The sequence below is a fragment of the Lygodium microphyllum genome, chromosome 10 (assembly GCF_053477565.2).
Source record: "Lygodium microphyllum isolate KBCC chromosome 10, Lygodium_microphyllum_v1.1.10, whole genome shotgun sequence".
Taxonomy (NCBI): domain Eukaryota; kingdom Viridiplantae; phylum Streptophyta; class Polypodiopsida; order Schizaeales; family Lygodiaceae; genus Lygodium; species Lygodium microphyllum.
The window spans coordinates 12963202-12979150 of NC_141144.1; the positions used below are offsets into that span (position 1 = coordinate 12963202).

The following is a 15949-nucleotide window of genomic DNA, read 5'->3' on the forward strand; positions in this document are numbered from 1 at the left end:
TAATTAATTGATGTATGTAAATTGCACTCCACTCTAACTAATTCATTCTCATAACTTTGTCTAATAATATGCTCATCACAACACAAAAGACATTAGTTCCCAAGCATAATGTGACCAGTGCACACGTGCAATAAATCAGGACCATGCAGCAAATAGACAACGAAAATTGACAAGAAGTTAAAAATAAATATCATATTATTTTCATAGTAATTATCACAACAATGATCCTTATCTCTTGGTAGATTGATGTCAACCCATGATAGCTCATGCATTGAAGTTTACTTTTAAAGTCAACGTGATGATGATTTTGAATAACCCTAATGCCAAAAACATGCATTAACTGTGTATTTATAGTCAACTTTGTCATGATCTTGAATTCATGCATTCCTCTTAGTTGGCAAAGCTATTGGACTATAATAATTGGGTCATTTATCCTAAGACAACTTATATGAAAGAAATCTTGTGATAAAGTCAATATTCCTTTTTTCCTCTCAAATGTAGAAAGATGGTTTTAGTTTGTATAAATAAGTTTACTTATATAACACATTGTTTAACACATTATCCGATCCACATTATGCACCTTTGGGTCCCAAACATTGAATGCTTGTGTACTCTTCGAAGTTGTTGTCCTCCAACGGTGATAGGACCTTAATGACATGGACATTGGTGAGAGGACCTTAATGACATGGACATTATCGAAGTTGCAAGTAAAATTGCGGTATTTATATCAAATTATGGTTGTGAACACCACTTTTGAGCATGGAGTTAAGAAAAATCTGCATTACGATTTTGCCAAAGGAAAATAGAAAACACATAAGAGGTTGCTTAGAGAACTTACCTCATGAGGAGGTTAATTGAAGGAGTTACCTTGCAAGGGCATTGAGTGAAGAAACGATCAAATTGGTATGGAGATGCAATTGCACGACATGGCTTATTTGATTACTTTCCAAGCTTAATCTCACTTGTGATTACTTTTCAAGCTTAATCTCACTTACACACAGTCAATTCATGTTGTTAATAGCCAGATTTATGATCGGTGGGAAAGAGAAAAAAGCAAGGTTGATTGGAGGGGGAAGTGTGGATCGAGTTGGATAATTGCACATAAGATATAGCTCATATAATTAGCATTAGTTACGAAACGATTAGGACGAAGGAAATGTTAGGAGGTGAAGTTGACAGGATAAGAAAGGCAACCTTAGGAGTTGAAAGAGTAAACACAATGTGATTATTATTGATAGGGTAAGTAAGGAATGATCGAAGAGCAAGGCAACCTTAGAAGTTGAAGTCAACACAAGTGGTTCTGAAGAAGAGGAGCACGCCGCTGAAGCCCAGCTTCTTCTTGTGCAGGTCGAACTCCAGGAGGTTGTTCTGCTGCTGGAAGGTGCCCAGCACGGAGGGCTGCATGGGGCCTGCATCCACAAACCCTAGGCAGGCCACGGAGTCTGCCACAATCACCATGGAATTGGCCCCGAAGATCTGCCATGCCTGCCCCCCCACCAGATCAAGTTCTATCGCAGGCATCGCCCACCCTACCCTGGAGAACCCCATCGTCGTCGTGTCAAAGCACGTGTCGAACGGCGCCACGGCCGGCGCTGCGCTGATGTTCCTCGCGGCCGCCGCCGCCCGGAAGCTCGTCCTCAGCGCCGCGTACCACCGCCGCTCCAGCTTCGTGTAGCTCTGCTCCGTGCTTATGGCTAGGTTCAGGGTTTTCCCAGGAATCCGTATGGCCGCTCCGTCCACCTTGATTCCGCCTGCGGCGATGTAGTACTGGCCCGTATGGGTCTGCAGCAGTGGTGTGAAGGCCAGGAACGCTGAGATGTTCATGATCGGGGGGTCTCCAAACATGTAACTGACCTTGTCGCCGAAGAACACAGGCCCCGGAGCCGTCTGCCCCGGCTCGGGGAGACAATATGCGAACCTAGGGTACATGCTCTTGCTGGCAAGCTGCGCAGGTATGGCATCCTTACTCGCACTCATGGCAGCGACCCCGGGTACTTTGATGGAGCCCTTTGGAGCCACACATGCGAGCTTGATCTTGGGGATTGGTGAGAATGGGCCTTGTGAGCTTCCACCTGTAGTGTGCAGGAGCAAGGTGTCTGTAGCAAGGAGGCCTGCGACAGAATCCGGAGGGAGGCGGACACTGCAGGGGCGGTGGTAAGGGCCACATTGCAGGTAGTGGAAGGAAGAGGACGCGCTCGGGTTGAAGGAATCACGGCTATACCTGTTGGTGCATTGGAGCCATGGATACGAAGTGGCGTCTGTCGACAGCAGCAGTTGCTGTGGCTGAGGAGGAGTGCCAATGCTGAGGTTGCTTAGAAGGTAGTAAGGGGAAAGTGCAGGGCCTGTGCATTTCACCTGCGCAATGAACGCGCTAGGTGCCGCTATGGCGATCAGGCAGGCCAAGGCCAAGGTGAGTAGGAATATACACAGCTTGGGAGACTGACAGGAAGACACTGGTGCTGCCATGATGGAAGTGATCGGTCGAGTAATGATTTGATATGTGCAATTTCATACACCTGTGTGAGATTCAAATAGAATCAAGTCGGGCACTCAAGGTAACGAGGAGGAAACGTCAGGTCTGCAGCTTTGTCAATGGGGATGAGGCCTTCCCCATGTTGTCTCTCATCAACACGTTCTTATCATATCAAATGTTATTATATGGATAATTTCTACCCTTTGAGCTCTCAAAGAGGTAACAGAGTCAAACATATCTCATAAAAACCATATCTTGGGTGGTCATGTCGTTGATGCCAATCCTAAACACAGCCCATGTGTGGTCAAACCTTCTTTTAAATGCCACGCATTTAGCCTTTGGTTTTCCAAGTGCTTTGACTTCTAACATTTTTCTTCTAGACACGGTTTTCACAAATTGTTCGATTTCACATTCAATTAGCAACACGCTGGATTCCACGAGTAGCTAGCTGGTTTGAGCTCATTTTCCATCCGTTTCAATCTTTTATTGGAAGAAAGTCCCATTTCACTAGGACAGCCTTATATTTTACATATAGGGATTCTGTGTCAGGGTCCCAACTCCTAAGGATGACCAATCTTGCCTCCTTTGATAGATCAACTTTGTATCTGGAAATTGGTGGTTTTTACAATGTATCACAAAACCATCAACCAATGACCCATTGGTTCTATGTGACATCATACAACTAGACATTATATGACAACGTTTCCATTGCATGATGCGACCTAACAAGAGCTTTTACAAAGTAGGTGTGTGGAAGACATTTATCAAGAGCCCTTACAGAGAGGAAAACCTATATGACAAACTAGGTACTTGGACAAAACCTATATGACAAACTAGGTACTTGGACAAATGTTATCAATAGTTTTTTCAAACTAGGTATGAAGAAAACCTTCCTCTAGGTGCCACCTCATTGAGTACGTTTGTATTGTTATGTGTTGTTTTTTTTTTAACGAGAGGATGTGAACTTTGAAAGATGCCACAAGGGATGCATCCTACCCATTAGCTTCATTATGCACCCTTCATTGCAAACCTTATTGGTGGTTAGTGGCATTTACTACACAATAAAGGAATATGTATTGCTAGGGGAAATTTAGTTATTGAATGCCAACATCTTCATAGGGGAAATTAGTTATTTATCCTATGAATGCTAACATCTTCCTAGGTGAAATTTGGTTAATTATATGAGCAACATATGTAGTTGTTGAAATATAGTTAATCATGAAATTTTCCTTTTCTTGGCATATGAAGGGTTAGGTATCACATCATGTTTCATATACATACTTGGGCTAGATGTATAAAGATTTAGCAATTGAGTTAAGATTTAGTTTCTTAATTGATAGACCAATATGTTCACGGAGATGTAGGTGCATCCCTAAAACACTATGCACCGAGGCATTAAACAAAAAGGTTGTAACATGGACGAGAGAGAGAATTCCCTACCATATGAATGAGTGAGGTGTTTCCTACAACATGGATGAGAGAGAAAATGAGAGGGAGCTCTCTCTCTCTCTCTCTCTCTCTCTCTCTCTCTCTCTCTCTCTCTCTCTCTCTCTCTCTCTCTCTCTCTCTCTCTCTCTCTCTCTCTCTCTCAATAGTAGATGTAACATCCTTACATGGCTATAAAGTCTTATATTTTGTTTATGGACAGGAGTGTGTGTGCATGTTGTACTTGAGAGAGAGAGAGAGAGAGAGAGAGAGAGAGAGAGAGAGAGAGAGAGAGAGCGTATGTGTATCTATTTACTCTATTAATGCTATGTGCAAGAGCACCATAATAATTGGAAACCTTAGACTTTTAGATTTCTCAAATTGGAAGCTTTTAAATAGTGATTTTATGTCTTACATGCTAATCATGTTTGATAACTGTTCTTGCACAATGTGGATCTTCTCCTACTTAGACATAGGAGTATTTAAAATGACAATGATTGCTAATAATATCTAAGTGTGTTTGTGTGTGCGTGCGCGCGTGCGCGCTCTATTGTTTTGTGTGTGTAAGATCACACTTTAAAAGATCATTACATAGGTGTATGGATGGTGAGATTTGGTAGTATGGGTACTTGGTGTGTGGATGTATATGTGTGGACATTCAAGCATGCACAAAAATTTACATGTGTGGGTCTTGATTATATGTAAATAGATATGTATGTAGAGGTGGCATGTGCACATGGGATTTTCAATCCATGATCTTTTGGGTCTTTAAGGGTTGTTTGTGTAGGGAATATGCTTGTAGTATGGATTTGTGGCTGGGAGTGCATTAAAGATAGTCACGCCTCTCCTCTTCCACCATAGAGTAAATGAGGGTGAGGGGAAGGCCAACAATATGCAGTGTTGGGCCAATGCAAGATCTTGACCACAGTGGAGTGGAAGGCAAACTTTTTGACACCACATCTCCCCTTCTAATAATATATTGGCTTTGATAGGTGTTAAACCTCAGTGTGTGTGTGGCTGCATGTGTGCACGTGTATGTGAGAATGTGTGTAGTTTCACACACACACGCACGCACGCACACGCGCACGCGCGCGCGCACACACACACACACACACACACACACACACACACACACGAATACATGTGTGTATATAACAACACATTACTATTGTTGGTAATACTTATTTTGAAAATACAAAGATGGAGTGTGGAGATTAACACAACATCCAAAATTTTGAAAATCTTAGAAATAGCATGTTATGGTTTTGTGAACCCTAAGACTAGTTAGTGTAAAGGTGACCTAAAAGCTAGGGTTGGAAGCTCTCAAGCTCAATAAAAGGCCTCTCACACATGGGATCATGATGCCACCATGGTTGAGTCAATGGATGTTGCTACTAGCATCCTATCCCTCTTGTCACTTGTGCCTTATTGAAATGGTCCTACCTCATAATGTACCTAATCATGAAAGTTATTTTTTGCTGCTATATGCGGGCCGCCTTCACACCACTTGAAATCACGACATATATGTGAGTTTGAAGAAATGGCATCATCCCTCTCTCACGCACAATTACCTATCATGCTTCCATATCATATACGAGTTACGATTGATAAGAAAGTGTATATTTTAGAAAACAAATGCATAACGGTGCACAAACACACAGCAATTCCATATATGTCACGGCTATTGCAGTATCCTCTTCCTCTTTTGCCTTCTTGAAATGACCATACACAGATCTACATCTAATCATGGGGAATGTGCACTCTATTCCCAATAAAAAAACATTGTGTGCAAGCTTTGGCATGGCACCGCCCTCTCTCACATATACTTACATGTCATTCTTCTATCTCTCATATTAGTTATAGGACCTCTCTTTTGGAAGATCAATAGCTAGAAAGGCTTGTCATTGACAAATCTTTCAATGAAGGCACCTCTGCTCCATTAGCTTATCAATAGAAGAGAAGATGTGGCAACCATACATTGTTGAGAATAACATATACATTGACATCTCCGGTTATACTACGATGGAATGCCTATTATATTCATTATTCAGAATAAGTGTATATGCATGTTAGCATGCGTGGAACTTGTCCCTATTTCTATAATGTATTGATTAATGGACTGTTGATGTGTAAGTTTGAACCTAAAAGGCTCTTATCAAAGGAGATATAGAAACCTTACAACCACCCACTATATCATATGCTTATTGCAACAAATTTTTACGACTAATTGGAATCAATATGTTGAGATCTATGAAGCCAAACTAACATTCTATTCAGTAGTCATTTTGCAATTTGATAACACACATTATGGGCCATGATATATCATTAAACAAAAACAGTTCAACTTCTTGAAATAGCAACATATTAAGGAACAAATAACTTATGTGTTCTTAGTGTGTTTCAGAATGTGTCTCTTGATAAAATTATAGTATTGGTTTATGGTGACCCTATTTTTGCACCCAACATTTGTGCAAGCATTACTTTTGTGTATCAAGAACCCACAATTCCATAGGATAATTATTGGCATTGATTGAAATGCCAACAAAGAAGATGTTGTTTCTAAACCTTTTTTATTGTTGCAACTTGGCCTAACTTGTTGGTTCAAATTATATCAAACTCACCTTACTAGCCCTCAAGCAGCCATCACTAATGTACATAAGTGTGAGCACAAGTTCTTCACAAGTTCATACAAGAAGACAATTAGGCATAGAGTGAATGGATTGAATCATCGAGCAAAAACCTAAATTATGTGTTCCACTAATAAGGTTCCTCTCATCTTTCTAAATCCAAAACCATAGTAGGAGTTTGAAATCATTTCACCTTTTCCCCACCGTTGTGCAATGAAATGCACTTCACTTGTTCCCCCAACATTCAGGGAGGAGAAAGCTAACACCCTCACTTAACAAAGACCTCCTAAGGATCTTCTTTGAAAATTATAGATCTACACATACTTCTTCAGAAGGGTGTGCATAGAAGGGACTCCATATTATATAGCTAGGTCCCTCCATGTGATAACTGCCCATTTTACTGATAGCCTTTAATATTAGGTTCATGTGGGTACTTTTCCCACTCAACTAAAAATACATGTGTGTGTATAGTACCAAGTTATTATTGTTATTAATTCTTAATTTAAAAAGTCAAAGATGGGGTGTGGATATTAATACAATGGCCAAAATTTTGAAAATCCTATAGATAACATGGTATGATTTTGTGTCCCCTAAGACTAGTTGTTGTAAAGGTGATCTAATAGTGAGGGTTGGAACCCTAAGCTCAATAAAGCAAAGAATAAATTTTGTTTCTCTCCCATTTCCAACTCACACGAGTTCTCATCATGTTGCCATGGCCAACCTAATGGATGTCATTATTGTTGTAGCATCCTCTCCCTCTTGCACATTCTTGAAATGGTCCTACTCTCAATGCACCTAATTATGAAAGCCACTTTTCTCTATTGTAAGTCCTTTGCACCACTCAAAATCAACAAGTATATGAGTTTGAAGAAATTGCTTCATCCCTCTCTCAAGTAAACTTAACTATCGTACTTCCATATCTCATATGAGTTATAATTGATAAGGGAACATCTATTTTAGAAAATGAACGTATAAGGGTACAAAAGCATATGGAAAATTCATATATGCCATGGATATTGTACTATTTTCCCCCTCTTTTAACTTTTTGAAATGGACATATGCAGCTATACATCTAATCATGGGGTTTGTGAACTCTACTCCCACTCAAAAACAAGTTATGTGTAAGTTGGGGCATGGCATCATCCTCTCTCAAGTACATTAACCTACCATGCTTCCATCTCTTATATCAGTCACAAACATTTATAAAACACCTCTCTTTCAAAAAAGAGATAGCTAGAAAGGCTTGCACTTGACAAATCTTTTAATGCATGCACCTATTACTTCACTCTATTAGCTCATGAGTAGAAGAGAAGATGTGGGAAGCATGGCTATCAATAAAAGATTCATGTAAATCCGTAACATGTATAACTTGCTAAAAATAGCACATGCCTTGATGTCTTTGGTTATACTGCAATGGAGTATACCTTAGATTTACTATCTAGAATAGGCGTATATGCATGTTAGCATGCATCAAAACTTATCTCTATTTCTAAGTATATTAGTTAATGGAGTACACCTCAAATTCACTATCTAGAATAGGTGTATATGCATGTTAGCATGCATCAAAACTTATCTCTATTTCTCAATGTATTAATCAATGAACTATTTGTTATGAAAAGTAGATTTGTTGATTTATTTTAGAATTTATTTATGTGATTTTTTTTTGGTGATCTATTGCATGATCACAACTTGTCACACGTGTGAACGTGTGGCACCAGTTGCATTTTGAAAGGTGGACATTGAGTAAATTAATGTGTTTTATGTTACAATGACTAGTACATTATTATTTTTAAGTGGAGTGCAAGTTAGCACACAATTAGATTTATTATGTTTTTATGAGCACTCCTCCATAGCACACAATTATTGTACTCACACATACACAGATTCTTTATTGTAATATTATTTTGTAACAAGCCTAAAAAAGGCTACAATATTATTTTTTTGTAAATTTATGAGCATAGGATAGAGATTGTACCCAATGTGTACTCGTGCAAGAATTGTTTCTCAACTCTTCTCCCTTTCAATTTGTTGGTTTCTCAAATTTCTGCAATAATTGTCTAAGCTATGGTGAATTCTTACAATATATATTATGAAAAATAGATTTATTTACTTATTTATTTCAGGTGAATTTTTATTTGGCGATGTGATGCATGATTGTGAGTTGTCACACATGTGAATGTGTGGAACCAGTTGCATTGTGTAAGATGGACATTGAGTAAATTAATGTGTTTTATGCTATATTGACTAGCAAGTTATTATTTTTTAGTAATGTATTTTTATAAGCACTCCATAGTGCACAATTATTGTACGTGCATATATGCAAATGATTGATTGCAATATTATTTTGTAACAAGCTTAGAAAAGATTACAATATTATTTTTTTGTAAAATTATGGTCATAGGATAGAGATTGATTATTTTAGGACTATACATGTGAGAAAAAGCATTCATGCAAAGGACGAGCCTAAAAGTGAGGCTCAACACGTATCATAGGGAAGAAGATAATCTAACATTACAAATACATGCATTAGGAAGTGCTCCCCTAATGCATGCACCATAGGATTTTTCCAATGTCTTTTTCTTAAGGTCTCATTCTATCTCAAGCATATTGCCTTCAATATCTTCCTCTACAAGTGGTTTTCCCACCATTAAGGTGGTTTTTCCAAGAAGATAGAGAGTGAAAAATCCGAATAGGAGAGTTTGTTGTTGTTGGCCTTTAAGCTTCAAAATCACTCTTGTCTTTCCCCATTGCTTTAGGAATTGCACCTGACTTGATAACGTCATCCACATGGGTCCATTTTGCAAGTTGTCGGCTTCCCGTGATTTCCACTACAAGTGGCAACACCCTCCCAAGATTTTTGTTGCCATATACGGTAGCTTGCAGGTGACAAATGATTTTTTAAAAGCCTTAAAGCTTATTAAAAGCTTAGTATAAGCTATATAAATTATATAATTTATTCTATTGATTATTATTATTATAAAAATGGTCAAATGTCATTTTTCCTTTTAGAATAAGAGGGGGGTTGGCAATCATTAGCCCTCTGAATAGGCACAATCATTTGGATTTTCGACACATAATATACATCAGATTCATCAATAGCATGCACTATGCATTATTGTTTGGGCTATAAGCTTTTATTAAGCTTAGAAGCTTATATAAGCTTATTTAATTTTTGGCATGTTGATCATATTTTTTGAAGGGAGGGGGGACTTTTAATAACCCCCTTTTCCATACGATCCTTTTACCATCATTTTTTTAAAAAAATCTCACAAAGGAAGTTCCTGTGCGAATATGTTGTAAGACTTCTTGAACTATTCCGAGAGAGATCTTCAAAGGCATGTTCATATGTAGAGGAGTAACCCTCTATCAAAACAAGCTGTGGGATTTTACATCCTATCCAACAATATGATCATGGGCCACTAGAACATCAATTGTAGGCTATTTAGCTAGCTATATGGTAACATAAGGCTCCTCCTGACATATCATTGTGCATACCTCAACTATCTTCTCAGGTTGCTTATGCATATTCTCATTATGGAAAACAACATCATGGCTACAAATGAACTTCCTACTATGCGGATCCCATAGGTGATAGCCCATCTCACATGCATCCCCTAACCAATAAGATTTATATCCAAAGACATGCAAATGAGTATATGACAGAGTTTTTTCAGACCACACCTTCTCTTTATGCTAACAACCAATAGCAATGCATGGAGATCTATTTATCAAGTGAAAGGTAGTACTAACTACCTTAGCCCAAAAATGCTATGGTAAGCCTGCTTAGCTAAGCCTACCATAGACTCTCTCTCAAATTTTCCTATTCATGCACTCTACAACACCATTCTAGGGTGGGGTATAAGGGGCAATCAACTGACGCTTAATACCCCTCTCATCACAAAACTACTCAAATGCTTTAGAAACATAGTCACCCAGGTATTTCAATTGATACACATACTAGTTCTCAACAAGAGCAAGCCAAAACTGAAAGGTAGTCAATACATCCTATTTCTGCTTGATGAGATATGCCCAAACTTTATGCAAATAATAATCAATGAAAGTCACAAAATGCTTTGCATTACCTAGTGATTAATTGATAGGGTATGGAACCACATACATTAGAATTAACAAGAGCTAGAGGCTTACCCATGCACATAATGCTAGACTTCTCATGAAAACTAGATATCTAGGTATCATAAAGACAATGATCACACGAATCAAAACATTTATAGTCAAGGGGAGGAATATACTACAAATACGAATGCATTTTCATTCCTTTTAAGGACATGTGCCCATGGTGGTGATGCAATAAAGATACATGTGGTATATTGGCCACATAGCCAAAACATGGTCAAGGGATCTAGATGCAAATAAAGGATAGAGGCTACTGGTCTTAGCATCTCGAGCAAAAAAAATATCCCCAGGGGTATCTTCCATTCAAAATCACCAAGAAATACACAATAGCTTGCACCATCCAACTGTCCACTAGCAGATCGAAGGCTTTTGGTCCAAAGTCGGTACATGACATACATTATGCAAAGTAAAAGAGCTGTATGAAGGAAAATGTAGCCATACATCCCCAATGCCAATAATATCCAATGCCAAGTATTTTTCCAGTCTAACAAAACCTGCCAATAATATCCAATGCCAACAAGTCTTTTCCCAATCTAACAAAACCTGCCATGCTATGATAGGATTGAAACCAATCTCTATGCAGGATAACATAAAAAGAGGCCCTTGATGAAGCAACCAAAACTGAGAATATGTAGATGAACCATTTTCCAACTAAGAAGTATCAAGAGAGGAAGTTGGCAAGATGTAATCGTATGACTCGGGTTGCACTACATTTATCTCTTCAATCTTTACAATGGACTTACTAGGGACAATGCTATGATCATCAAAATTTTCTTACACTTTACCCTTGCCTTTACCCTTCTCTTTGTACTTATCATCTCACATCTTATGTCATTGCAGTTGAATATGACCTTTCTTTCCATAGTAATGATATGTAAGAGGCCTTACGACCATGGGACTTATTGTGAGATTGCTTGCAAGACTGAGACTTTTGTGAATCTCTACCATGGCGATCATTATGACTCTTACCATCATGTCTGCCCCTAATAGTCAATGCATGAGAAGTACGAGCTACATTCACATTTTTTCTGTTTAACTCCCCTATGAGTAAGGTCCCCTCAACATCATGGAGTTTCAAACTATATTTAGGCATATTAGCACACATTGCAATATGGAAATTGTCCCATGACTCCAGAAGTGTCATAAGCAAGAACAAGGGAGAGATTATCCTTCAACTCAATGCCCTACAAAGTCAACTTGCTGAAAATAGAATAAAATTTATTCAAATGCATGGACACATTAGTCCCTTCCTTCATGCGAAGGTCCATGAGCTATTTCACTCAATACATTTATGAAGTAGGATTTTGTTTATCATAAATATTTCATATCTTTTTCCATAACTACCAAGCATTATCCTCAGGTGCCACAACATTGAAATGAACTTGTTTAGACAATGACAATATAAGAATGGACATAGCTCATCCAAGCCATCCCAAGTATCCTGATCAATGTCTTCGAGCTTCACTCTTGATTTTCAAAGGCTTAATTTGCTTCTTTTGGACCAGTACAAGCTATATTTGTGTCTTTGAATAGGTGAAATTTGTACTATCAAGCTTTTTAATATTGAAAATAACACTATCATTCAAAGAATCATCCATAATGACATTATACCAATGTAAAATCCAAGAGAATGGGATATTGTAAATGACCACAAATTAGACCCCAAAACTTAGTCAAAACAAGGGCAAAATAGGAGGGAATACAAAGTATAGAGTAGTCCATCCAACTGCAAGTGATAGACTGCCAAAGTACAATGTCTACTCTCCAAGACAATGCTCAAAACTGTAATTACAACAATGCTGAAATAAAGACAACATTATATTATTAATCCAATTGTAGGAAAATAGCCAAGAAAGAAAGCTCCCACTAGCATGGATATTTGAATAGCAACTAGGATGCAAAGAATGCAATTAGCAATGACTAAGCATAGACCATTGACACCCAAGACGGTCACAAACTCAAATTGTTACTAAATCATACATCCCATAATCATATACATCACTGACAAAATATTGAGAGAGATAAGTGCTAGTGTCCAAATATGGAATCAAATCAGCCCACAAGTAGAGCTAACTACGCCCAATAGCATATAAGAGAGCATTTACATGAACCAAGAGTTCCACTGTCTCAAAGAACCAAGCTCAACTCCATAAACAATCCAAAGCTTTAATGCCAATAGGTGGTAGCTTCCATTAAAGCAAGTTCAAATGCCAAATGAGAAATACAAGCTCAAGACATTAAGTACATGGCCATCCGAAATCTAAAATACATCTAGGAGCATGAAACCCAAGTAAGTCTTGAAACATGTAATGTCAATTACTAAAGCAATTGAATCATAAAGCGAAAGATCCAAAGCATCCCATATAGCTCAAATCAAAGTGGTAAAGCCATCCATAGTCATATATGGGTCCAAGTATTAATGCTAGACATCAATGCATGTAAGTGGCATACACGAGTAACATCAAGCCTCAATATGCAAGCATAAAGTTATTGTTACTAGCTTGTTGCCCACACTATTATTACAATAATAAAATTCTATAAAATTGAGCTAATCAAGCTCTAATCAATCCAAATAGCATCCCAAAGCATAATCATAACATTTGGGCTCCAAAATAGCATCATTGAGGCATTAAACATGCATAATGGAGCTCACTCTTTATATCTAAACCATATATATATTTTTTGGGTGTAAAATAGAGAACTAAAAGTTTCATACAATCAACTCTATGAGACTTCTATTAGGTTAGATATAGAAGGCATGAATTCGATATCGTATGCAAAAGTTATGGCCAAAATACAAAAGTGCTATCAAGCTCCCATAATTGTCCATGACTTTTGTAACATACTCTATACCCACTCAAAATGGATAGACTCAGCTACTTCTTAGCTCGATAAGTACTCAACAAGATTCAGCTAATCCCTAGGAAGCTCCTTAACAAGCGCTATAGCAAACTAGAATAAGCTGGGAGAAGGAAAGACTCAATGCATACCTTGGGAGGAAGAAACAATGTGTGCCCAGGTTGAAGGAAAGAATGAAGAAGATCCTTGAATGCCTACTTTGATACCAATTGAAAGGTAGAGTCTGAGTGGAAGCACACAAGTGGAAGCAAAAATGAAGCAAGAGCTATGGCGGATGTCATGAATCACATGGTGGGAGGACTTACTCAAGCTGTTGCACCAAACACACACAATACACACACGAAGAAGCTCACTCAACAACACATAATGAGAGATAGAGGCAAAAACATTTTTTTGCTAGTTTCTTCTTCTTCTTTCACACACTTTCCAATGTGCACAAAGTATAGATAAGGTATAACCTAAAGGAAAGTGGTCTACTAAGTCAAACAATGCATAATGGACTACACTTTGGCGCTATAATTATGTCAATTGTAGATAGGTATAATAAAACAAATATAATAAGTGATAAGTCATTAGCCATTTAAGCATCATAATGACCATTGAACTTACCTCCATAAAAGATTTGATCCACTTGCCTAGGGGTATTAAGTATTGCATTGAGCCATCCGGTTACCTCCATGGCTCTAGGTGGCTTCCATTTGAAGAAGACAAGCACACCACAAGTAATAAAATGCAACACATTACTATAAACTTTTCTTGAATCAAGAATGATCTTTTTGGCAACCCCATCATGACGCTTCTCCATGTTCTTGTGGTAGGGATTCACCTAGGAGGTCTAAGAATACCTAGGGATTAGCCTCCAATTAGAGATCATAGTTGCAGTGAGCTTTGTTGGTTGACTCCAACAAAGTCACTATCTTACTTGATAGATAGAGCTTGCATAGTCTCAGAGGGGGAGTTCTCTTCATCCCTCTTCCTTTTATGAGATTGTAGAGCCATGAAGGCCATCTCATTGTGCTATCTTCTATTACTACATCCTCCATTGCTTCATCTTGCCATCTAAGGTATCTACTTAGAGCCCTCTAAGCATGGGTCCCAAATGCTCAATTGCATGCAAGAGGACACAACATGCAATACCTTGCAATAGTCTTTTTAATTAAGTTTAATTATGAGTAAAATGGGTTTACATAACCACAATCAATTTTTTAAAAAAATTGAGAAAGATACTAATATTATATTAAAAGATAATGAAATATTTACAAGTGTGTCCAATGGCTAGCTTTAAGACTAAGCCAAATAGAGCTAGTGTTTGTAGAGATACATAGGAAAAGATATTCATAGATGGTTGATGGGAGGGCTAGGGAAACTCTGGTAGCAGTGCATTAGATAGAAAATCCTCATAGGGAGGGGTATGCTATAGCTATATTTAGACTATAGGCCATATATGAAAGTGCTATGCTTTTCCAAAAAGAGGATGGCATAGATGTGCTTGAAATAGATTTTTAGTATCTTTGAGATGCATCCTTGATGGTGTTGAGGATGACCTCAAGTTCTTGGGCTTCACATTGAGTATTAGCCATGGCTTGAGTGGTCATACTCTGTTGTTCAAGCTTTTCATTCGTTTGTTACATTTTGGATTTTGAGCATATGACCAATACTTACTAGTTTGAGAATACTTTCAACACACAAACTCTGATTTTAGTTGAAAAATAGATGAAAATAATAGTACATTTGGAGATTGCATCATTACATTGACACTAGGTGTTCCAAAGATGGATGGCTCTTAGAAGAAAGCCCAAAATAGAGTGGGCAATCTATTAGATTCTCTAAGGAGAAGTTATTTCCATGACATAAGATGTGGATGAAAGTTCCCAATGACCATGTGTAGAAAAGAACTTGCAATTCAAAAAAATGTGAGAAATGGATTCAATCTCAACTTTGCATCTTGGACACATGCCGTTGCCTAAGCCTAGTAGTAGAGCTTTCTCCCCCATCCCAAACCCTTTATTTAGGATTAGCCACATTAGTGTAGATTTCTTGGCAAGTAGATGGTGGCCAACCATAGGTTTCCATTGATGTTATTGTTTCTTCCATTTTAAGATTAAAATTTTGCTTAATTTGTAGGGGGTTAAGCCATTGTTTTATTGTGTAATCCCATAGGTCTTTCCACAGATGGAACCCTTTCTTATAGGCTTTGAAGATTGTCCTAGTTCAGTCAGGGGAAATGGTACAACACAAGAAACTGAACCAAACCAAATCAAAGGTAGACCAGGGGAGAGCGACGTTATGCTTTTTTGACAGCTTAATTTTATTTTTATACTTTAGCCATGCCAGTAAGATGTTTTTAGCAAGAAGAGTGGTGATATCAACTTGTACAAAGGCCATCACAAGGACGGAGAGATTTTTCCATTGAGGGGAATCTTTTATGGCA

At 38.1% G+C, this 15949-nt stretch overlaps 1 protein-coding gene across 1 annotated transcript; it reads right to left on the minus strand.

The window, feature by feature from the left end:
- Positions 1-1040: 1040 nt before the first annotated feature.
- On the minus strand, positions 1041-2643 carry LOC148029719 (gamma conglutin 1-like). Its single transcript, XM_087686034.1, has one exon. It carries the CDS (start codon positions 2464-2466, stop codon positions 1273-1275), a length of 1194 nt encoding a protein of 397 aa, XP_087542160.1. The 5' UTR covers positions 2467-2643; the 3' UTR covers positions 1041-1272.
- Between the last annotated feature and the right edge of the window lie 13306 nt (positions 2644-15949).